This window comes from Trachurus trachurus (assembly GCF_905171665.1).
Source record: "Trachurus trachurus genome assembly, chromosome: 2".
Taxonomy (NCBI): domain Eukaryota; kingdom Metazoa; phylum Chordata; class Actinopteri; order Carangiformes; family Carangidae; genus Trachurus; species Trachurus trachurus.
Window position 1 is genome coordinate 2016541 of NC_139914.1, and position 26352 is coordinate 2042892.

Consider the following 26352-nt stretch of genomic DNA (forward strand, 5'->3'; position numbering starts at 1 on the left):
GTGTTATTATATACAACGCATCAGTTGCATGCCCTGCTCACGAGTCCCAGATTTGTCTTAACGCAGGCCAGGAAGACTGGTTATGAAGTTATCTTGTCAGCACCAGAATTAACGATTCAACGCTGCAAGACAGCTAACCCTGCAACCCGCATAACTTTACCTGAGGAGGGATCTCCTCATGATTGTGTAGAGATAACTGACACATTTTTGAAACCTAGGAATGATCTGTATAATGAACCAATTGAGGCTGAACTAACTTTATTTGTGGATGGATCATGTTTCAGAGATGTCAGGGGTAACCACGCAGGTTATGCTGTTGTGGAACTCAAACATGATGGTACGTTCGAAAAACAACAAGCAATTAAAGTACCACAACCTTGTTCAGCACAGTTGGCAGAACTTAAAGCGCTGACTGCTGCGTGTAAGTTCAGTGAAAACAAACGTGTCAACATATATACAGACTCACAATATGCTTATGGAGTGTGTCATGTGCATGGTAGTATTTGGAAGCAAAGAGGTTTTGTCCGAGCAGATGGATCACCTGTTATGCATGCTGAGGCTATTGCTGATCTTCTAATGGCAATGCAGCTCCCTTTAGCGGTTGCTATTATAAAATGCGCTGCCCACCAGAAGGCAAACTCATTGATTGCTAAGGGTAACAACTTAGCAGATGAAATGGCTAAACAAGCAGCAGCTAGTGAAACTATAGGTCCCATGCTGATGGTTGAAGATGATCCACCTCTAGCTGATGTGGCGTCTTTAATACTTGCTCAAGACAGGGCTGGTCCATATGAGCAGTCTGTCTGGAAGAATCGAGGTGCAGTTAAAACCGCCTCTGGTCCTGAAGAGGGACTATGGAGAAGTATTCATGGACATTTTGTAATACCGAGTGCATTGTTAAAGGTAGCTATTCGTGATGCGCATGGCCCTGACCATTGCGCAAGGGGGGAGGTGATAAAAAGAATACAAAATGTCTGGTGGTCACCTTTCTTAGCGAGTACTGTGGAAAGAGTGTTGCATGAATGTGATGTGTGTGCGCGTCATAATATTAGAAAAAGTTTTTCAGCGCCAATTTCACACATGCCACCGCCGGATGGTCCTTTTCGGCATTTAGTAATGGACCATATTGACATGACAGAACGGATAAGAGGATATAGATACATCCTAGTGGTGATAGACAGATTTAGCCGATGGGTAGAAGCTGTCCCCACTAAAGGACCAGATCAAAAATCGACTGCGAAATTTTTATGTCGCGACATCTTCCCGCGGTTCGGCGTGCCAGATTTTCTTTCGTCAGATAACGGTCCAGCGTTTGTGGCTAATACCATTAGAACAGCGTGTAAAATGTTGGGAATAAATCAAAAGTTTGGCTGTGTCTATCATCCCCAATCACAGGGAATTGTGGAAAAAGCTAACGGAGTGTTAAAATCTAAGTTAGCAAAGATCATTGCTAACAGCCAGTATAGGTTGAACTGGGTAGATGCGTTACCTTTGGCACTAATGGGAATGCGAATGCAAACTAACCGAATGACACATCTAACACCGCATGAAATGCTTACTGGAAGACCAATGCTGGTCCCCTTCTTCAGGGGCCCGTATAAAGGTCCACCACTTGAACAATGTGAAAGAGAATTGACATGTTATTTACAGCAGCTGACGCAAATATACAAGGTTATATCTCAACAGGTCAAAGGAGCAGTGGAGAACAGAGAAGCTGTCATTCCAGAACCGCTCAAGAGTATTGAACCAGGAGACTGGGTCTACCTGAGGGTGTTTAAACGCAAGTGGAATCAACCAAGAAGGGAAGGCCCTTACAAAGTCATTATAGTAACACCTACTGCTTTGAAAGTAGAAGGTAAGACTCTCTGGTATCATTTGAACCACTGCTGCAAAGCAGAGAGACCACCTGGAGCCACAAGTGATCCACAGGAACCAGAAGGGGACGGCCACGCCTCCCCGCAGGGACAGATCCAATCGCAGGGGAATCTAAGGGACGGCCACGCCTCCCTGCAGGACCAGACGCAGCCCGAAGAAATAGTGAAAGAAAGACGTTCTAAGAGACTGGCACTGAAGCAAAATGCAGGAGGAACAAAGACCCTCTGACAATAATGTTAAACTAGAACAAATTAAAGCAGAAAGCCGAGAAAGACCAAAACAGGCTACTATAACTACATTAAAACAGACACAGAGCGTGATTATATGGAGGAAAAGAACAGCTGGAAGAAAGCCCAAACATAAATACATTTTATGTAGAGGAGGTGCAGTAGTAGCCCTTCTAATATTGATTTACTATATAATAATCTCTAATCATGTTGAAATTAAAACTGGACAACTAACAGCTGATTGTGCACTGGCAGCAGGATTGTTGGCTATTAAACATGAACAAATACCAGCAAATGAAGTAGTTAACTTTACTTATGTGAGAAGCTGTATGTATAATCTAACAGTGGTAAGGATATTTGGACACTCGATTGTTGAAACCCTGCCAGTTGCAAAAAGATGCCAAATTGACGCAGTAATAAACATGAGGATGAGCTGTGACAATGATTAATGCACTGATCAATTAAAGGTAGAATAGAAATGGTGTCAGTGCATTATCAGAACTCACTGTTATTCAGTACTCATGAAATCGTGTCAAGATATGGAACAGAAGCTTTTGAGATGTTAAAAAAGCCATATAAGATTAGATCTACACTTTATGAGGGATCTTGTATAGTAGCAATAGGAATGAAGGCATTAGAAGAACGGAAGAACTATCAGAATGATTCTGAAAGCTGGAAAGATGAACTAATCAATCTTTATTTGTTGTCCATATAGATTAACATGGCTGACCAAAGTGGAAGGAAGTGCCAGGCAGGGAAGTAACGAGGGTGGACAGAACCAGCCCTCCCTGCCTAGCCACTGGCCAAATACTTCACCTTATTTCAATCCAAACCAGAGAATTCAGAGCCAACCAACTAACCAACCAGGTGGCCAAGGTCGACACCTCCCACCAGATGTGATGACCACGAGTCCATTCCCGGTGCCAGGATATGCAGAGAATTGGAGTCAACTAGGATACCCGTTTTACAACATCAATGGAGAAGGGATGACTGACGTACTGGCCCCTCATTCGCCCAACACGACATCACTACTGGGTGACATTGCATCATTGTTGGAGTCATCTGATTGGGATAATGGGGGTGAAGGTACATCACATGGTATCGACGTCCAAGGAAGGGTTCAGGATCCTCAGTCTCCTAGTAATCAAGGATGTGTAAAGGAGGCTTATCTGAAGAAGGCACCTTGGGCCAGAGCTCGCCTTGAAGAAGAAACAGATGAGCAAAGATTCAGGAGAATGGAGTGTACCGATTTTAGGGATGCAGTCAAGACCCTTTCACCTGTATGCAAAGCGTACGTACGTGGAGAGAGGGAGAAGATTGTGAAGTTAAAATACAGAGAGAGAGTGAAATGGGGTTTACAGAAAGAAGAGGATATTGGTAAACATCGTGTCACCCTGATTCTTGAATGCTACCACTGTGGCACTCTTCATTTTGTCTGAATCATGTAGACAGTTCAAGGTTTGAAGGATGAATAAGTGAAGGAAACATTGCATGCTTTTATATATCTATCTTTTTCACGAGAGCACAATTTCATTTTCTTGTCACTTGAGCACTTTTTATTATATTTTGTGTTAAAGGGATTATAATCTTGTAACTAAGTTTTAAGAACCTTGAGGAGAAACATGTAATTATCATCATTTATCATGTTTTGAAGATTCTCGTATTGTGTGTATTTTATTTTTGGTTTGGGTTTGATGTCTGATGTATTACTTTTATGGACTCTGTCATTATTTTGATTTATGTTGGACTTCCTTCTGTCCCGATTTAGTTAAGGGTGGAATCCATGACTACACGTAGGTTGACATGTTGAATGCATCCATTGGGATTGTTTGTGACTTGACCAGTCACACAGGGGGGAATGTTGTGGTATTTTTCATCATAAATGACATGAAAGTTTGTAATAGGTTAATGCTGAAAGACAATATTATGCTACTATTAAAAAAAGACATATACTCATTATGTATCTATTAGTTTAAGATTTAATGTTGATCATCTTAAATGATCACAAATGATTATATAATGTTTTGTTCTGTATATCTAATTGAAAGGAGTATGTTTTGTGACTTAAAGATCAGCCAACTGCTTATGTGCAGCCAGAGAGAGAGAGGGGTAGGTAAGAGGTCAACTAGCAGGCAGGTTCACATTAGTATGCAGGATCTGTGAGGGAAGTTGCCATCCCCTCGTCGCCCAACGGACAGTGTTAGGTCTGTGAGGGTGAAGTTGAGAGGTATTGGAGTTCTCAGAGGACAATCGTGGTGAATCGACTTGGGAATAGACCCAGGCCTATATAAGCCTTCAACTTTTGGTAAGGAGTCAGTCACTTAACTACTCCTTGATGCATGTCTTGGGGTTGTGCTTTGCATGAAGCCTGATACTTTGTTACTTTTCTTTTCAAACTTTGTATCTGTAAGTGGCTCGGGTTGAACTTTGTTTGCTTTCTTGTTAAAGAAAATAAAAGACAACTCTACGTCGGATCCATCCTTTCCAGCGAGTTATTTTGAGTCCAGAATTTATTTTTGGTGTGAGATGTAAGATTAGTTAATTAGCGCATTTTTCTGATCTTCATCACTATCACACAGACATCCAGGGCCTCGCTGCAGGACTCACACAGCAGACACAGACGTGAGCTGCTCTCTGGTCTGTTCCTCACATGTCTCGCTCTGCTTTTATTTCACAGTTTTCAGAGTTGACAGAACCGGTTTGTAGCTGTTTCAAAGATCTCTCTCTCTGTCCGACTCCGTCTTTTCCTGCCAAAACAAACACTGATGCTCACACACAAACCTGCTCTCTCTCTGTCTCTCTGTCTCTCTCTGGGCTTAATCCGCTTCCTGTTCGCTGAGCGAGGCTGGATTAAGTTTTTCAGCCGCAAACAATGGATGTCAGAGAGGAAAAAGAACAACCAAAACAAATCGAGGCCCGACAACAATAAAGAAGAAAGAAAAGGCTGTGGTCCTGAACCTCCAGACAACATGGCCTCCGACAAGACTGAGAAAACACCAGAGTGACTCAAAAATAATAATAAAAATAATTCTCCACCTGCACCTGTGGCTCTAAGACGTTTACATGAGGAGTTATTGGGAGTTAAACAGGTCGTTTTCTGCAACGCGGAGGAGCAGAGGTGATAAAGAGTCCAGTTTTATAGTATTATAGTATCATCGCAGCATGAATCCTGTGATTTCACACAGAAAATAACTTTTTTTTTAAATTTTATCTTCTGCTTCCAAACGCACCAGACGCCGTTAAAAGCAGCATCTGTTTCCTGGCGACGGTTGCTCGGCTCACAGGAGGAGGAGGAGACTATAGGAGAGATTATTTGTTTGTTCTGGGCCTTCGATGTCTAAACCTCAGCGGCGACGACGAACGGTGAACTCCGACGTCGGTTCGTGTCTGTCGACGCCTCGTCTCGGCCTGTCAGTCAGAGAGCAGGGAGTCGACACTCCCCAGGATTCCTGTGTCAGACAAACACTCGATGGGCATTTTTAGGGTGGAAGAAAATCCTGCTGCAGATGCTAATGTCAATACTGTCGTCGCTGCAGGTGTTCAAACTCTCTGTTTGGTGAAGTTTAGTTTGTGTTTGCAGCTCAACGACCGACGGTTTGAGGAGGTCACATGGTTCAGAAACTGTCCACTGGAAACACATCTGGAAAATGCATGGAGGAGGAGGAGGGAGAGAAAATACTGAATGTGAAACAAAGAAGAAAAAAGTCTGTGTACATAGATGCATGTGTGTGTGTGTGTGTGTGTGTGTGTGTGTGTGTGTGTGTGTGTGTGTGTGTGTGTGTGTGTGTGTGTGTGTGTGTGTGTGTGTGTGTGTGTGTATGTGTGTGTTTCCTGAGGCCCCAGCAGAGGAGGGAAGTTCAGCCGAGCTATTATAAGACCACAAATTACGGCTCTCCACAGCCAGAGATCTCCTCTGCCGGGGCCTCAGCAGCAGCAGCAGCAGCACCAAGACTTCACTCCACAAAACCCAACACAACACAACACAACGCTGCTGCAGCCTCACAACACATCGACGCTCCGGACGCCACGACCAGGACTTCGTCCCTCCGTCCAATCAGACTGACTTTGACGCCCGTCGTCGTTACAACTCTGCACGTCGTGCTTTTATTTTGACAACTTCCTTGTTTTTTTTTACTTTGGAAATTTCAGACATCGTCAGCACATGTGGTCAGCCACGGACGGATTCTGAAAAAACAGAAACATATGAAGGAGACTTTTCTGTTCGTCTTCATTTCTGGTCATTTTGAGTCTCTGTGCTGGTTTTGCGTCCGTCTGACTGAAGAGACACTTTGACCTCTGACCCTGGACGGCCTGTTCACTACAGCTGTCAGAACCAACTCCACTGTTCAAACACAATTCTAATTATTTAAAAAATGAGATCATTCGAAGATGGAAACTGACGCTCCAACGTGTTCCTTCCTCAACAATGCAAATTAACGTTGTGCGTCCTCCTGACGTTGATAAAACAACCAATATTGCTGTTGTCGTTGTGCGATGTAGAGCTGCAGCTTCAAATATACGAGTAGAGTTTTTTTTAATTGCTGTTTATTTTTTATTTTTTTATTGATCGATCCGCGGACCATCATCGTGCCGATCAGTGGAGAGCGACTGGAACGGATCACCGCTGCACCACGACTTGAAGTTCTTCTTGAAGTTTTATATTGAGTTGGTAAAACTTAAGTGTGTTTCAAATGTTACACCAGTGGACGTGGGACGCAATAATAAGCTGGTATAGTAGGGGTGGTGAAAAAAATCGATTATTATAGCGTTTTTTTTCATGATGATGATTTTATTGTGTTAAATTTTTAAAGTTCCAGAGTTGTTCTGTAGGAAGGTGCAATAAATTTATGGTGTATTTTGATTTACTGTTACTGTCAAATGGAAAAACAATCGGCAATGATCGAAAAAATGAATCGATAATTGTTAATAATCGAAAATAAACATAATAATTCAAATATAGCTTGAATATTTAACATAAGAAAAAGAAGAAGATCCATCCATCCACTGGTCTGGTTTGGTTTGTGTCTTTATAAACAGCCTGCAGAAGAGACAGACACTCTGCTTCACTGACAGCGGTGAACAAAGCCCGTGTTGTGTTGTGCGCGGCGGCCGTGGGATCAAACCTCCGGGTGTTTTCCACTCGGCCCCGTCCCGTCCGGCGGCGCGGCCCCGGGGACGGACAAAGACGGCGTCTCTAGACTGTGGCGAGCCGGGCCTGGCCTTCCCATGAGCCTTTACACTCCCGGGTCGCCCCTTTGTTCGCTCACAGCCAGGCATGCTGGGAAAAAACTGAGAGGAGCGGCCCACAATGAGACGGATTCACCGCAGACGCTCAGCAGCAGACAGATGAACTCACTGCAAACTGTCCCACAATGCACCAGGGCCGACATGTCTGCACCAGGGATGTCACCATTACTCGTTTTCACAATCAATCAGGGTATTAAACGTCACAATTAATCCCGTCTTTGTACGCCAAAGTAACGGTAAATGCACAGTAACCGGGTTAAATTACGTTTTTTTCCATATAGCGGCTTCAGGACACTTGGGTCAGTACAGACCAGCAGTATGGAGGTATCTGGATGTTTCATTGTGTGTGTTTTTGGACCAATCAAAAGTGAACTCTGTCCACCGCCATTATATGAAAACCCGTTGCAAGCCGGACCCCCCCTGGAACTCCTAAAGAGTTTTGATTGATGACTCTGAAAGTTCTCCAAACCCTTCTTTCATTGGCATGGCGGTGAGTAGATTGGTGAATGGTATCGATTTTGGGTGAAGTATCCCTTTAAACATTCGATACAGACGACAATTAATGGACTTGAATATTTCAAACGATTCCCCTGGAGGATTAATAATTGTTTCTCTGACAATAATCGCACCAAGGAAATCCATAATGGTGACGATAATGGTCACTATTCTGCACTGATGCTAAAGCTGCTGGATGCTGCGTTCAGGCGACAGAGCAGGAAGTTGTTTTCTGTTCTCTCTCTGCTCTCTTGTGGTCCGTCATCTGAATTCCTGGTGAAGAATAATCTAATTGAGAGACTCCTGCTGCCGTCAGCATCTGGCTGCAGCGGCGGCGGCGGTGGCCAGCGGGCCACACACAGCAGAGCAGAGCAGGACGCTAACAAAGGAGATGTTCATGTCTGACAGGAGAGAGACCATACGGCGCTTTCAGACCTTTGTTTAGGGGGAGGAGGAGAGGGAGGAGGATCCACAGCTGTGTGAGCGTCCACATGTTTCTCTCCTGCGAGGGGGGAAAAAGTCGACGCTCATTTTCCCAGATGCCAAGTTGGAAAAGCTCGGCCTCGGCTCCAGGGCTAAGAATATCAAAGCCACTTCCTGTCCTGTCGCTGCTGCTGCTGCTGCAAACATGTCAGGGGAGAGGAAGGTCCTCGGAGAACGAGCCTCGCCATCCATCCATCACAAGGTTTCCACACCAGGCTCCAGGGATGCGTTCAGGGGACTGTGCGTTAAAGGGATAGTTCCCTTTAAAGTTCCATTGCCATACTCCCTATAGTCATAGCAGTAGGTTTGTTACCTTTAATTGTCGGTGCAAGATATTTTTAGAACGGTGGAGCAGAGCCGCGAGCTGCTCAGAGCTACGCTACGGAGGCTCATGGGATTTCTTGGTTTCCCTCATCAAACTCATCAAATACACAATCCAACAACTCCAAAACGTTACCAGACAGAGTTATTTTAGAGGGAAATTCATGCAAAACCGCTGATGCATGTTGCCTTCAGGGACAGTTTTTCATCAAGCAGTCTCTGCATTTCCCTCTAAAACAACTCTGTCTGGTAACGTTGTGTTATTATCTCATAGCGTGGTGAATGTGCAGATCACAACTTGTCCACCAGAGCGTTGTGGAGTTGTTGGATTGTGTATTTGATGAGTTTGATGAGGGAAACCAAGAAATCCCATGAGCCTCCGTAGTGTAGCTCTGAGCAGCTCGCGGCTCTGCTCCGCCGTTCTAAAAATATCTTGCACCGACAATTAAATTTAACAAACCTACTGCTATGACTATAGGGATTATTGCAACGGGCCAATTTGCCAAAATGTTGAACTATCCCTTTAAAAGAAGGTCAAGCAAATCAAATCTAGATCTGCACAGGAACAAGGATCAACGGTGAAATCCAAAGGTTTCCCTTCATTTCCTTTTTCTCTCCATATTCAGCTGAAACTCTGGCTGCATCATGCAGAAGTGTCAGAAATCCCACCGTAACTAAACGCACCACTTAGATCCACAAAACCCTCCTTGTAATTATCATCCACGGCCGTGTGCGCTGTGGACGGTGCATCCCTGTCTGTGAGCCACTGGGATGTCTGGTCTGGTCGGTCGGTCTGTGGTGAACCAGCGCCGTCGCTCTGGGAAACGAGACGACGTGTCGAATCGGACACGGACGCGTTTCCTGGAGCAGCTGCGTCGCATCAGCACCAGGATTTAAGATCAGCTTGTTAACTAAGCTCCACTTTATGGACTTGCTTTTTCTTTTATTGTTTTCCCCTCCGACCTCGTCCTTTCATCTCCGCTCGTTTAATCATCTGCCGACTTTGATGTCTGACTTTATGTGGCCGTTAAAACACTAAAATACGCTTTTATTCTGAAAGTTTTGAGATGAATAAGGTCGAGAGTGAAGCGATGAAAGAGAAAATCATCATTATTATGATGATTAATAAGGATTACACCTGCTCGCACCAGGTGAGAGCTCCCAGGAAACACAATGATGATGATAAAGTGGAGATAAAACAACCTCAGTTCATCAACGACTGTGTGATAAACGCTGAATGCAGCAGGTTCAGCGTGGATTCATCTCCAGGTGGACAGACAGACAGACCTGTCATTACACAGCAGAGCTCAGAAGCAGCAGGAAACAGGATGTTTTAATCCTGAAAAAGCCCCGAATGTGGATAATCACAAGCACCATGTCCTTTGAAGAAGAAGAAGAAGGTTTGGACCGGAGAAAAAACAAACGTGTGTAAACGTGAAACGTACGAGCTGGAAATGTCATTTTTGCACCAGTCTGAGTGAAAACAGCCTAAAAGTGAACAATTGTTTTCATTATCGATTAATCTGATTATGAAAACGATTAATCGATTAGTTGTTTGGTCAATAAAATGTTAAAAAATGTTGGAAAATATCAATCAGTGTCTCTCAAACTACCAGACGACGTCCTCAAATGTCTTGTTTTGTCCACAAACCAAAGAGAGACTCAGTTTATTGTCATAAAGGAGCAAAGAAACCAGAAATATTCACATTTAAGAAGCTGGAATCAGAGAATTTGGACTTTTTTTTCTTAAAGGGACAGTATGGGACTTTATTGGCTTTTTATTGACAAAAATCAAATATCGCTTTCATAAATACGTATTTCACTGAAGTGGAATCGCGCCCGCATACAAACGAGCGCTTTCTCATACCTTAGAATGAGATGTTACAAGTCGTTACAAACATACAGGGGGGGGTTCACCGAACCTTCTCTGCCATGTTGAATCGCCATGTTTTACGTTCAGTGTCACCGTGGCTGTAAGTAACCTCAAACTCGGGCCGCCGGAGCTTCTCGGCTCGGGGAGAAAGTTTTCCAGACAGCGCCTGTTAAAACTGTCACCACCGTGTAGCTAGTGTGAGGAAGGACGGAGGCACTGGTGTTGCCTTCAGGTGCAGTCAGACACCTGAATGACGCCGTGAGTGACGCCGTCGGCAAACCGACTGGATGTTATTTTACTCGACGAGAGAAAGCCGGTAAAACGTGGGTCAGGTAAACAATACGACATCACCATGACAACATATTGTCACGCCTGTATTGTTTTGCCTCGTGCTGGCGGACCGTTTGTTTACATAGAGGCTTGTTTATCCTGATACATGCAGCGTGTGTTGTTTTTCTGACTTCTGCCCGAGTTTACGTAAACGCAACAGCAAGAATACGTGCCGACATGCAACCGCACCGCTAGATGGGGGTAAATCTCACATACTGTCCCTTTAAAAAAACACTCAAACTGAAGATTAGATTATCAAAATAGTTGAGGATTCATTTAATAATCGATAAAAGTAACGACTGCATGACTTTCTGTTTGTGTTGAGCCAGATTCACCTTTTTAACTCTGTTCTTACTTCATGTTTCTGCTGCTCTTTAAATTCTGTGCAGTGTGAGAAGTTGTTGAAACTCAGTGAAGCTTAAATACAAGAAAGTTTGATGTGAAACTGTTTTTGTTTTTTTTAAATAAAGCAGCCTAATGAAGGAGGAGCTGTGAAGTTCAGATGCACGAGCCGAGGAGGAAAAGACTGAAGAGTTGAAGGAAGACGCCACAGGAAGTGGGCGTGGCTCTGTGAGGAGGACGGAGGTGCATTTGTCTGTTGGTCTGTTTGTCTGTTTGTTTGTATGCGTGTGCAGTAGTTACTATGAAAACCAGGCAGTGCATTTACCTCTATGATACTTTGATCAGTTTCTCTTCACATCTGATATTTTCCCCCTCATCCTTTCAAAATAAAATCCTCGGCCCCTTTGACAGTAACCAGACTCCCGACGCCGGCTCCAAATGTATTTGTTCGGTCGACACTGAGCGACCGCCGCTGCCAAATAATTGATGAATCCAAAGCTCTGATGTCTGTTTCCTCTGGCAGCAGGTCCACGCTGTTGGACGGAGACACACACACACACACACACATCAAAGAGCCAACGAGTCAGTCTTTACTCCCAGAGCTCCAATAGACCGTAACCCGGCTGTAGGGGGTTGATGGGCTTATTAGTCATTGATTATCCTCTCTACTCCAGCCTGAACTCTAAAGTCCTACGCTGCAGCCAGTAAAGTGAACGCTGCGCCGCTTTTTATTATTCCACCACTGGTGATATATCACCTCCGCTCGCTCGCTGGCTCGCTCGGGGGATTTACTGTTCGTGTCAATTGCAGCTGAAGTTTCAACATTCAACGTTTTATTTTATTAAGCAGAGCAGCTGTAAATATCTGCTCCTCTTAAACCGTCTGCTGCAGCGGGAACCGAAGCAGAGGCACAGCAGAGTTATTATGACGGTGTTCTGTAACAGCGGGTTATGATGCAAATTATTATTATTATTATTATTATTATTATTATTATAATAACTAACACCTGCTCTGCTGCTTCAGACAGATGTTTCCCTCAGCAGCTGGAGGAGGCCAAACACATTTTGGAAAATTGGCCCATTGCCATAATCCCTATAGTCTTAGCAGTAGGTTCGTTGCCTTTAATTGTCGGTGCAAGCTGTTTTTAGAACGGTGGAGCAGAGTTGTTTTAGAGGTAAATTCATGCAAAACCACTGATGTGCGTTGCCTTCAGGGACAGTTTTTCATCAACAGTCTCTGCATTTCCCTCTAAAACAACTCTGTCTGGTAATGTTGTGTTATTATCTCATAGCGTGGTGAATGTGCAGGTCACAACTTGTCCACCAGAGCGTTGTGGAGTTGTTGGATTGTGTATTTGAAACCAAGAAATCCCATGAGCCTCCGTAGCGTAGCTCTGAGCAGCTCACGGCTCTGCTCCGCCGTTCTAAAAACAGCTTGCACCGACAATTAAAGGTAACGAACCTACTGCTATGACTATAGGGATTATGGCAGTGGGCCAGTTTGCCAAAATGTTGAACTATCCCTTTAATGCTTCAATGAACTAGGCACGAGTAACCTAACCTGGTCTTCCTCCAGTAACCGATTACTTTAATACAAATAGAATGACTCATAAATGTGTAATGTGCTCTGTCCGTCAGACAAAATATATTGGAGTTGGTGCAGTGCTTATTCATTAGTCCACGCTACATTTTGGCGACTCCGCTCCTCTCTGCGTCGCATCGTGTCAGGAAATAACGGTGAAGGTTTCAGACTGTTTGTATTTTCTATCAGACTTGATGACATCTATCGTCTCCCTCCCTACGGCTTAACCCCGAGGGAACCTCCACACATTCTCGTAAAAGGTTTGAAAGTTTGAGGCTCGATCCAAAAATGCTTTTTACGCAGCAACAGATCATGTTGTTTGATCCAAAACACTACGAAAAACCAGAACCACGGCAGGATGATGTAGTTTGATCCGACGCTAGACTGTGATCTAACATGATGTTCATTTAATCCTCGGTAAACCGGGTAATAATTCATAACCGATTAGCCATGCCTACAATAAGCAATGTAAAATAAACAATGCAAACCAATGCTAAACTGCAGTAAAGTAAAGTAGAGGCTTAGTTGTAGTTTTCTTGTCGATGTCTAAAGCTGCAGGAAGAAAACGCCACAACAAACTAATATAAACTGAAATTTAAAAAAAAGCAAACTGAGAAACTGAATAAAAATAAAAACTAAAACCATAATAACCTTGCTACCTTGGTTACAAAACAAATCTGCAATGTAATCTAAAACAGAACCAGCTGGATGAAAACAAACCCCATGTTCACACACTGAGAACATGCATGTGCAGCACGTGAAGCTGCAGCACGACAGGTGTACAAGTACTGTAATATGTCCACACACACACATGCACGCCGTGTGTGTGTGTGTGTGTGTTTGTATATGTGTGTGTGTGTGTGTGTGTGTGTGTGTGCAGACGGTCTCCAGGACGACGCTCACAGAGAAATGCTCGCCTCTTTTTGTTCCCTTCACACCTCCTGTTGCTGAGGAGCTGCTCTCCAAATATACGGTAAGCCAGAAGGGCCACATTTCATTTGCACTGATATAACCTCTCAGCTGGTCGCACACACACACACACACATACACACACACATATATACACACATTTACTGTAAATAGGAACCTCCTCTTTCAGGCTGTCTGGATCTAATTGCTGCTATTCTCATAAGAGCTGGCTGAACAATGTGAGGAAGCTGGATGGAAACTGGAATAACCTCCTCCTCCGTGAGCATTGGGCCTCGCTGCGCCCCGTAGACAGAAATAGGGCAGAATTCACTTTTTTTTCCTTTTCTTTTTCTTTCTTTAATACTTATATAAATAAATAATCCGATTCCCAGAGGAGAGATTTGTCTTTTAAAAGGAAGTTAAACAGCCTCTTTCTTCCTCCTTCTCTTTCTTCTTCAGTCAGTCGCTGCACAGATTTACAGTAACGTTTGGGAAAGCAAACAGGAGGCGGGATTCCTGTTAACCATGCTGCTGATTCAAATGAGACCCAAATGTTGCCTTCTACTTTTCTGTTTCATCTCTTCTGAGAGGCCTTGGTCATCAGTTTAGTGTAGGAGAACGAGTGCACGAGTCTAGACGTCTGGAAGGATCGTCGAGCTGCACACAGGTGGAGGACGATGTACGAATAAACTGTTTCCACTAAACCTGAGAGCGCGTTTCTGACAGGAAACCTGGGTGAAGTATCCCTTTAATGATGCTGTTAAATAGCTTAGTTTCATTGTTTGTAAAAGTGACAAATAAATTCAATTCAGTTCAATTCTTTTACACATGTCTATATCTATAACTTATAACCAATACAGCAGCTCAAACAAAGCCAATAAGAGTCATTGATCAGAAGAAAGATAACAACAAACAGACTTATGTTCTATATTTACATTAAAAGGACCAATCTAATTGAAATACTCGCAAAAAATGTGAAGTTTTGAAGTTTTTATGGACCAAAAATAATCCCTAAATCCCTAAATGGAGGCTTTTTGCAATGTTTTTTGGTAAAACGTGGACAAAGGATCTGTAATCCGACATTACAGGTGTCAGGCCAGTGTGTGTGAGGATCATGAATGAAAAGAAAATGTGAATATTTGCTTTGAAAGTCGACTTTTTGCAGCTTGCACTCCCAAAATTGTGTGCTCCTAGAAATAAAAAGTTAGTCTGCAGTAGTTTAGTAGTATTTTCTGTTTCTGCAGTGTAGGAGTCGAGACGTTTGCCCTTTAACCGTCTGGAAAAGGATCATCGAGCTGCACACAGGTGGAGGACGATGCTGCAGGAATAAACTGTTTCCACTAAACCTGAGAGCGCGTTTCTGACAGGAAACCAGCGAGGGAGGGAGACGCCCACGGAGACAAACACAGAATCAAGACAACGAGATTCTCAGGCCGCCACGTTGAGGACGAGTCAGCATCACCTCTGTCTGCAGGATGATTCAGACACAACACCAATCCTGCACTTTGACACAATGAAGCTGAAGTGCAACAAACTCCACCGCTGCAAAACTTCCAGTAAAAACAAGCTGCAACATCGCACACAAACACACACAGCAACAGCAAGAAACAACAAGCGGTTTCACATCACAGCAGCGTGGCTCACCGTTGAAGAAGCTCTTGACCTTCAGGTAGCCGACGCTGAGGCGCAGGACGGACAGCTTGTCCAGCCGGGCGCGGACGTCCTCGCTGAAGGGCAGCAGGCTGGTGAGCTTGTCCAGCTCGCCGTTGAGACGGTCACGGTGCCGTTTGGACGGGTTGGACTTGACGCCATCGGGAGGTGGAGGTTTGGGGCTGAGAGAGAGAGAGAGAGAGACAACAACGTTAGAACAGCAGGAGAAGAAAAGAAAAACTGAGTGAAGTCCAGTCTAGGTGAATAGGGTCAAAATCTTAACAAACAGATTTCACCATGAAACTTCCCAAGTTTATCACTCACCAATATTTTTTATATTGCAAGTTTTGTCAAATGTTATGTTTAAATATGTAAATGAGGCGATATCTAATGAAATATTCGCTAATTTGCATATATTTCCAGAACAGAAATCTGAACAATGGATAAAGCTACTTTCAAAATTCTTGTTTTATTTTGTTGACATATTAGAGTCACAAGTTTTTACAGAGGAGGATTTTGGATATCTCTTTTTATCACTCTGTAAATGAGAAAAAACTGTCATCCGCCCTAAAAAAATCTAATTTCTCCATGTTTTTAGTAATAAAATGTTGTATAAATGAGGCTGTGAATGATATATCAACAACCCCCTCTGTAAAAACCTTCAGGATATAGACAGGGATCAAACTGGAAGGTTTGGTGTCTGGAAGTGCTGCTGAAGCTCAGAGTCTGAGTCTGAAAAACTCTCTGAGAAAACGGCCTTAAAGACTTGGACTGTAAAATTCCATAGATTGTTATTGTCAATCGAACTTTTACGATTGGTTGCGGATACGGAGGAAATGACCATTTTCGGAGCCTACATCATTGTTCAGGAGAGAGAGAGCTTTACAATGACATGACTGACTAACTTCTGGTGAGTTTAGGAGAAATTTACTGACGAAATGAAGTCAAATAAAAACCTCAATGTGGATTTTCTACCATTTCTTTCCACTATTCTGAAAGAAGACATGATAAGGAAGAAAAATAGCCCAAAATCTCAAAATTGATCAGTGCATGAAAAAACAGTGTTTTTGCCTGTTAGTGTCTGTGGCCTTAAGGTTTTAAAAGGTTTTTAAAGGTCAGTTTCCCTCAGAAGTCGGAGGCTCAGGAAGGTCGGGATGAGTTCAACAACAAGCTGGAGGCGAAATCTGTTCTTCATCCTGACATGTGTGTGTGTGTGCGTCAGTGCAGCAGCAGCAGCAGCAGCAGCAGCAGCTGGGATGAACTGAGATAACACACGGACTGAACACACAGCAGCAGGTGAACTCAGCAAAACACGAAAAACAAAAATGCTTCATCATTTTGTCGCCGCTTTGCAAATCGATTTCTAATCAAATGAATTAATGAAGTTGACACTAGAGCCGCAACAATTATTAAATGAATCGTCAACTATTCTGATAATCTAATAATCGGTTTGAGTCGTTTTTTAAGAAAAAAAGTCTAAATTCTCTGATTTCAGCTTCTTAAATGTGAATATTTCTGGTTTCTTTGTTCCTTTATGACAATAAACTGAGTCTCTCTTTGGTTTGTGGACAAAACAAGACATTAGAGGAAGTTTTTAACATCTTATTGACCAACAACTAATCGATTAATCGTTTACATAATGGTTAGTTGCAGCCCTATAGTTTACACGCTGCACTTGAACGTCACAGCTCTGCATCCTCACACAGTCCCACTGTCTGAGTGGAAAAACATCGGACCAGCTCCGCTCTGAGCAACGAGCCGTTTGGCCCCATCCACTGTTGCCGTGGGAACCAGGCGAGGAGCCTGATGTCATCCGCTCCCTGGTTTGTTTACCACCCGTGGACTCGGTCAGACGAGGCCCAGCTCTGACGGTCTGGAGGAGTTTCAGCTCAGTTTACAAACTGACTTCAGGAGAGGAAACGGAGGTTTTCCTTCCTGCAGCAGATTCACTCACTCACATTAGAAAAAGGTCACATTTATTTACAGAAAACACAAAACTGAAAGATTCAACTCAAGTGTGACGAAGCCAGAAACCTTAAAGCGTGGTGAATGTGCAGGTCACAACTTGTCCACCAGAGCGTTGTGGAGTTGTTGGATTGTGTATTTGATGAGTTTGATGAGGGAAACCAAGAAATCCCATGAGCCTCCGTAGTGTAGCTCTGAGCAGCTCACCGCTCTGCTCCGCCGTTCTAAAAATAGCTTGCACCGACAATTAAAGGTAACGAACCTACTGCTATGACTATAGGGATTATGGCGATGGGCCAATTTGCCAAAATGTTGAACTATCCCTTTAAGAGAAAACAAGCTGCAGCGACTCTCTGCTCTGTTTCAAACTGATCTGCTTCCTGTACGGTGGCCCTGAGAGGTCAACCCACTGCTTCCACATCACACGGTTCATCTGTGTGACCCTGGTCTGACACCATGGTTCACCTCAGTCTGACGTCTGACTGGTTCTCAAATTAAAACTGAGAGAAACGAGTCGTCTTCACTTCTGCTTTGCAGCTGAATTAAACCTGAGGCTTTTATTTCCGTCCCCTCTGCGCCAAAATCAGACTCACACCGTTTCCTCTGCGGCTGCAACGAGGAGATTTCTCATGAGCAGATACTTCTCGCCTCTCAGAGACAAGGTCAAGATGAATTTGCATCCAATCGATCCATCGCCTAAAGTTTTAATCAATCTGACTTAAGACCAGAGGGAAAAGCAGCTCCAAGTCGCTAACGGTCCGGACGCCGCCGCTGTGGGAAAAGGAACCTGTGACCTTTTGTCTCCAGGTCGGTGGCGCTCCCACACGGAGCAGCTGCACGTCGGCTGCTGCTCAGCTCTAACCAGCTTCACATGTTGCTGCTGACGACTCCTCTGGGGATTCCAGGTCAGGCCGGGCCGGTCCTGCATGACGCTCGCTCGCAGTGTGTGTGTGTTTTTGTGTGTTTGTGTGTGTGTGCACCTGCACTGCTGCATACTTTCTAGGCACTCTGACCTAGTGATTACTGGTGCCTGCAAGGGTCAAAACACACAGTTTGCAGCTTCTTCTTTGTTTTTTTGTGAACTAACTTATTTCTATCTTGTTCAGACAATTGGTGAATTATCGATTTTGGGTGAAGTATCCCTTTAATGATGCTGTTATATAGCATTTCATTGTTTTTAAAAGTGACAAATAAATTCAATTCAATTCAGTTCAATTCTTCTACACATTGTGTCTGAAATTAATATCCAATCTATAATTTATAACCAATACAGCAGCTCAAACAAAGCCAATAAGAGTCATTGATCAGACGAAATATGACAACACAAACAGACTTATATTCTACATTTACATTAAAGGGACCAATCTAATGGAAATACTCGCAAGAAATGTGAAGTATTGAAGTTTTTATGGACCAAAATAATCCCAAAATCCCTAAATGGAGGCTTTTTGCCCCTAAAATTTGGGATTTTTCATACTTGCAACCAGTAAATTTGCAATGTTTTTTGGTGAAACGTGGACAAAGACTCTGTAATCTGACATTACAGGTGTTAGGCCAATGTGTGTGAGGATCATGAATGAAAAGAAAATGTGAATATTTGCTTTGAAAGTCGACTTTTTCCAGCTTGCACTCCCAAAATTTCAAGTTAGGAGCCACTGTGCTCCTAGAAATAATCAGGTAAAATAAAAAAATCTGGATTTCAATCCGCGACTATTAAATAAATACACAATTCATCAGGTTTAACGCCTCACAAAAGAAAACTTGCATTATACACTAGTTTCCCACGTTAAAGATGGCCGCCTGCCCTGCAGACACAGGAAACTCCACTTTCTTGTAAAAGAGCCGAGCGGCGAAAGGTTGTGAGCTGCACGTCTGAGCTGTAACTGTAACATACACGTGTAAAATGTGGAGGCCCTCACCCCCTCCCCGACTCCCTCCTCTCCCTCTCCCCCCTCCTTCCCCCCCCTCACCCCTCCTGTAAATAAGACATCTGCTTCCAATAATACTCCAGAACACAACATATCTGAAATCGAGGCGAGATGGCTATCGCTGCATTCCTGACGGCACAACTCCCTGTGAGAACAATGAGCGGCCAGTGTTGTTGCTTCTCGCTTTATCTGCCCAATCTGTCCTGGAAGGGGCGTGTACGTTTACATGGGTGTGTGTGTATGTGTGTGTGAGAGAGAGTGTGTGTGTGTGGTTGTGTGTGTTAGACGTGAAGAAACACCCCCCCTGCTTTCACACAAAGGCACTTTGTCTCCGACGGGGCAACGACACCTTTGCGGAACAAAAGAAACTAAATACGATTTTGGCCTCAGTTTCCTGTCGGAGTTATGATACAAGGGGGACAAACAAAAAAAAAGAGAAATGAGAGGAGAGCGAGAGCTGAACAGATTTCTGAGTTCACATCCCAGCTGACATTCAGCTGATAGAGTGTTTAAATCAGAGCCAGAGCCGCAGCTCCAACCAATAAAAACCACTGACTCGTCCTGCTGCTGCGTCTGTTTATCTCTCCTGGCTTCGCTGCAACTTCTCAATGACCATTACAACTAACATCCTGACAGTGACAGCTTTAACAGTCACCTGACCCGTCGCCGCGTCGCGCCGCGTCGCCTAACCACCAAGAGACAACCGAGTCCTGCAGAGAAACTATCCATCAGAGATGTCACAGTTAATCCTCAATACTGTCACTTTGCAAAAAAGATTGTATCAGAACCGCGTCGGCAGATTAATAACTGGCCCTATAATAATAGATACTTTTAATATTTTGTGTACATTATAAGCAGTGGTGGACAGAAACAGAGTAAATTTACTTGAGTACTGACTGTACTTGAGTACATATCCAGAGGATTTGTACTTTACTTTTACTTTACTTTACTACTACTACGAGTATTAGATTCCTTTGGTACTTATTACTCTTACTTGAATACATTTCCAAGACAAATATTTTTGTCTAATAATGCATAATAATCGTGATGATCGTACCAAGACAATCTATAATTGTGACGTCCATATTGATCCTTCTATTGTTTTCTTGTGTTATTAAATTAAATCATTCTGATATTTAGGCTCATCTGCAAAAAACAAAACTGAGAATAAACTGATGAGGCGTCGTAAGGCCATAACGCTGCAGCTCTGATGTCGTCCACTGTCACAACACCCAGGAAGTGAAAGCTGGACACTGACGTCCATCACATGTCAGTCATGAGAGGAGCCGTACGTCGCTCTGCTGCAGGACACAACAACAACAACAACAACAGCAGCTTAGGCCAAATATATATTATATAATACATATATATCTGAGTGTTTTACTGCATTTGTCATTATCATCTGGAGCTTGAACTCATCTGCTGAGCAGAAACACACACACACACACAGACGGTCAGGACAAGAGGATTATGGGAGGAGAGACCACTTCTTCTTCTTCTTTCTTCTTTCTTTTCATCTTTTCATATTTCCCTGAAGTGCATTACACAACATGAGCTCATGGCGATCATCATCATCATCAATACTTTGACTCAGAGCAGCAGCAGCCGACCACGACAACAACACACGCTGCAGCCGTCCTCTTTTAAACCGGGTTTGACTCTGTTTGCTTATGGAATAATACGTCGATCAGCTGATAACTGATCTAATAATCAATGACCAGAGTCTGAGATCTGACAACGTGCTGCTTGGTTTGTTGATATTTGCATCTTGGATGGATCATGTGAGTGATTGTATTGATTATTATTATTGGATCCAAGAAGCGAGGACGCTCAGTCAACGCTTTAAAGGGATAGTTCAACATTTTTGACAAATTGGCCCATTGCTATAACCCCTATAGTCACAGCAGTAGGTTCGTTACCTTTAATTGTCGGTGCAAGCTATTTTTAGAACGGCGGAGCAGAGCCGTGAGCTGCTCAGAGCTATGCTACGGAGGCTCATGGGATTTCTTGGTTTCCCTCATCAAACTCATCAAATACACAATCCAACAACTCCACAACGCTCTGGTGGACAAGTTGTGACCTGCACATTCACCACACTATGAGATAATAACACAACGTCACCAGACAGAGTTGTTTTAGAGGGAAATTTATGCAAAAATTTATGCAACAGTCCAGCGTCGGAAATAAGCGGGGGCCATGGGCCATTTGGCCCCAAATTTGACCAAGAATGCCCCCAAAAATCATGATCCTGGGGCCAAAATTGCCCCCAAATTACCTCCGGGGGCATTTCCGGAGCAACGACATGCGCAGCCTGTAGCTGCTAAGCGGCAGCACCAGCAGTAGCAGTGTTGCCGCTGGCTTTCTTTTTCCTTTTTTTTTTTTTTCACCCGCGGTCGGGTTGAGAATTAATTAACGCTCATGAGTCCGGCTGTGTTGGGTCCGAGATTCAACGAGCCGGTCTGGTTTTACCGTCACTACAGGCAGTATGCCCGTTTATCACCGATAAACACAGTAGAGGAGGGTGAGTGACTGAGCTCAGGCTGTCAGGGGGTCTCTGATGCAGCGAGAGAGAGAGACCTGCCGTGCCGTGTAAAAAAACAACAAAAAGTGTCACGACTTCCTGTATCTGGCCCTTCAAAATAAAAGCCCCATAGTCTTTCATATTGATTTTGAGACACGGCTCCAAAGGTTTGTTTGTTTTTTCCTGCGACCAATCGACCAAGGCTAATTTTTGGGGGCAGCCCTAGAAGTGATTTAAATGCCATATCCAATACATACCATTCAATTTTATTTCATGACATTTATGTCAAAGATACAAGAGAGTGATAATACACACATAGAAGCCAATAAAATCTCTTGTTCAATATCTCATGACTGATGAAAAATTTGCTGTGTTGAGTGCAGTAGAATTTTGATGCATTGCAATGCATCGCAATGCATCGGAGAATCGAATCGAATCGTTACCTGCTGAATCGTAATCGAATTGAATCGTGAGGGCAGTGCCAATGCACACCCCTACTCTAAGTATTAGTAAGGGTCTTATGCAGAATAATTCAGTTATACGAAGATTAGACTACTGGGGATTTTTGTGGGCCCTACTGGGCGCTGCATGGGCCCCTAGAATTATCATCACCTTTCTCCCCTATACAACGGCCCTGGCTGCTCACCCCAGAACGACTGTTGAGTTCACAACAGCCCCCCCACATCGCCCAGCCCTACCTACCAGTGATATTCTCATATTACTGGTAATATCTAATATCTAATATTGACCAACCATAACTTTATATAACCCATTATTTATAACGTTTATATAGACTATGATAGGTGTTTATATAGCTTAGTTTATGTTTTTGTGTGTGTGTATATATATATATATATATATGAAATGGCCCCCAAATATTTTGAAAATGCCCCCACTTTTTGGACTGTGGGGGCCAAAATTGCCCCCAAAATATTTTCTTAATTTCGTACCCTGCAACAGTCTCTGTATTTCCCTCTAAAACAACTCTGTCTGGTAACGTTGTGTTATTATCTCATAGCGTGGTGAATGTGCAGGTCACAACTTGTCCACCAGAGCGTTGTGGAGTTGTTGAATTGTGTATTTGATGAGTTTGATGAGGGAAACCAAGAAATCCCATGAGCCTCCGTAGCGTAGCTCTGAGCAGCTCACGGCTCTGCTCCACCGTTCTAAAACAGCTTGCACCGACAATTAAAGGTAACAAAGCTACTGCTATGACTATAGGGATTATGGCAATGGGCCAATTTGCCAAAATGTTGAACTATCCCTTTAACCCTCACTGCTAATTTTACCCTCAGAGCCAGAATCCACTTCCTTTTATACATCCATGGTTAGAGCCGAGCCCTGACCTCAACAACCTCAACACACACAGTCCACACATTAACCACTGCGGTTCTGGAGCGTCCACATACTTCTGGCCACTTCTATCTATTCTCTCATGTCACACACATTTAAATGTTCTGCTTTCCCAGTGCAGAGTAAACACAAAGGTAGACGCCGGCCTCGGGGTCGACACTCCTGACTCACTTCAATAACATTTCCCTAATAGAAAAAAAAAAAAAAAAACTCCAAAAGAAAAAAGAAAGATAAACTCCCGGAGAGGAACTTTTCCTGAAAACCACGGCGAGCAAGCAAGCGAGTGAACATGGCAGCCTTACGTAACCGTTTGCGTGACACAGAACTATGTTAATTTGAGTCGAGGGAGGGAGGAAAAAAACAACCCCCCCAAAAAAACACACAGAGACAGAAGGAAAGACAGGAAAAAAGTATGTTGTGGCATTCGGAGGAGGAGGAGAAAAAAAACAGAGCGAGTCTCAGATTACGCCATCCTCCCTCCCTCCCTCCCTCCCTCGTGGAAACATTGCGTGAGAGCGCTCTCGCTCCACGTCCTGATTATGATTAATGCAGGTAGTACCACACACACAGTGAAACCACGGTTCTGGCAGGGTTCTGGTCCTCTGCTCGGGCCTGCGGTTCTGTATGAGGCCGTTAACGCTCTGTCTGGCTCCTTCAAAACCTCCAAAACTCACAATCTGGTCCAATCACAGCGAGCAGGACGGAGCAGCACACACGTCCTGCAAGGGCTCTTCACGCCACTACGAAGGTAATGATGAGATAATTATGAGATGAGTTTGGTGGATTAAGAACCTCTTTAAAGTTCTTCACAGCACCATGAGGAAGATCCTTCTGGAGGAAGCTGCTGCTCCAGAGAGAGAACGGTTCTTTGCAGCAACATGAAGTCAGATGAACTCTCTGACCCCGGTGCTAAAGAGAGCATCCCTTCATATATATAAATAAAGCACAATTAGACGTAGAACCTAAAGTTTTTTGATTGGACCGTTTGCACTCAAAGGTTCTTCACAGCACCACTTAAAGGGATAGTTCAACATTTTGGCAAATTGGCCCATTGCCATAATCCCTATAGTCATAGCAGTAGGTTCGTTACCTTTAATTGTCGGTGCAAGCTGTTTTCAGAACGGCGGAGCAGAGCCGTGAGCTGCTCAGAGCTACGCTATGGAGGCTCATGGGATTTCTTGGTTTCAAATACACAATCCAACAACTCCACAACGCTCTGGTGGACAAGTTGTGACCTGCACATTCACCACGCTATGAGATAATAACACAACGTTACCAGACAGAGTTGTTTTAGAGGTGAATTCATGCAAAACCGCTGATGCACGTTCCCGTCGGGGGCAGTTTTTCATCAAGCAGTCTCTGTATTTCCCTCTAAAACAACTCTGTCTGGTAACGTTGTGTTATTATCTCATAGCATGGTGAATGTGCAGGTCACAACTTGTCCACCAGAGCGTTGTGGAGTTGTTGGATTGTGTATTTGATGAGTCTGATGAGGGAAACCAAGAAATCCCACGTGCCTTCATAGCAGCTTGCGGCTCTGCTCCGCCGTTCTAAAAATAGCTTGCACCGACAATTAAAGGTAACGAACCTACTCCTAATGCTATAAGGATTATGGCAATGGGCCAATTTGCCAAAAATGTTGAACTATCCCTTTAAAAACCATAAAAGTACAGTGCTGAGCAGAAGTTTTATGAATGGTTCCTTACAGCTGGATTAATTAAAGCGAGAGGAACCATGAGAAGGTGCTGCTGGTTGAAGAACGACCTTCTGCTCAGATTGTGGTTTGGGGCCCTGCAGGGGAAACCAGCACCGGCCAAGAGAGAGAGAATAAGAAGAAGAAGGTGTCATGAGGAGGTTATTGATGTGGGGTTTCACTCTCTCCTTCGTCCTACAAAACACACACACACATGCACACACACCAAACAATGAAAATAACACATGCAGTCAGTCAGGGGGAGAAGTGAGAGGTGTTTGAAAGCAGCGAGAGCATTTGCATGAATCAGAGTGGAAGCCCAGCTGTCTCCCATGGTATAATTAGATTTAAATAATACTGAAGCAACAGTTGTCTTTATTTTCCGGGCTGCAGAGCTGCACATCATCACGTCTACTCTGCACCAGCAGCAGCAGCACAGCGGGCGAAATATGACAGACTTTTTTTTACTGCCTCACAGACAATGTCTCCACTATTACAACCTATAATAACCTGACTACATACAGCCTGCACCATGTCAGAGTATGGACTATAACATACATGTTTACACAGCTGGAACCGACCCTGCTCTGCTTTATAATACAAGATGTGGAGCTACATGAGATCAATAACACATACTAATCAGGTTTAAGTGACATAAAGCACCAATAATCATCAATATGTGGAGTTTCTATGGAGATATTACAACGTATAATAGCCTATGTGTCATGTTTACTACAGGAGAAGTACAATACAGGTCATGAGGTCAGTGAACACATCACGGTCAGTTATTGTGTGTGATTATTGATTATTCCTATATATTAAAAAAAAACGCTGGTTCTTTGAACGCCACTCACATTTTCTGCACCGGCTTCTTCCGTTTCTTGGCCGCGTACAGCGTCGTATTCGGCAGCATGGTGGCCGACCGAGGGGCGGAGGAAGTCGGCTAGAGAGCGGCTCTGTCCCCCGGTGTTGCGTTCACGGCACCAGCGGCTCCAGATGTGGTCGGTGCAGGCAGATTCCGGTAAGAAGAAAGTGGTTTCACCGTTAAAAGAATAAGAAGTAACTTAGAAATCCCCCAGACTCCTCGGCGGCGGCCGTTGAGAAAGAAAAAAAAAAGAAAAAAAAACTCGACTTTTACTTTGTTGACGTTCACAAACCGACGCTACGTTTCATGTCGAGGCCGTTCACGTTACTTCCACAGCGGTTTACCGACGGTTGCGTGAGTTTTTAGACGTTAAAAAGGAGCTCGTGAAGTCCTCGGAGGAGTTTTATGTAAGTCCCTCCGTCTGCGCGCCACCTCCGTTGTGATTTGACAGGGTTTGTGCTGCTGCTGCGCGCTCCCGCCGCGGTTTCTGTGTGTATGTGTGTGTGTGTGTGTGTCACTGTAACGCGAGAGCAGAAATATTTAAGGTGGACCGAATGTGGGCCAAGCGAGACTGACGGCGTAGACGAGGAATGACTGGAAAACCGCATTCCAACCAGGAAGACCTTAAGGAGGAACTTTGTTACAGTTAGTACAGTGTTAGTTATTAGTTTGTTATCAAAACAACACAATAACA

At 43.8% G+C, this 26352-nt stretch overlaps 1 protein-coding gene across 1 annotated transcript in view; it reads right to left on the reverse strand.

The window, feature by feature from the left end:
• ahr2 (aryl hydrocarbon receptor 2) overlaps positions 1–26082 on the reverse strand; it is a 73535-nt gene extending 47453 nt beyond the window's left edge. The window contains exons 1-2 of the mRNA XM_083985482.1: positions 25648–26082; positions 15328–15515 (exon numbers count right to left, since the gene is read on the reverse strand). Coding sequence (XP_083841608.1) covers positions 15328–15515; positions 25648–25706 — 247 coding nt within the window. The 5' untranslated portion in view covers positions 25707–26082. The remainder of the gene's footprint in view (positions 1–15327; positions 15516–25647) is intronic.
• Between the last annotated feature and the right edge of the window lie 270 nt (positions 26083–26352).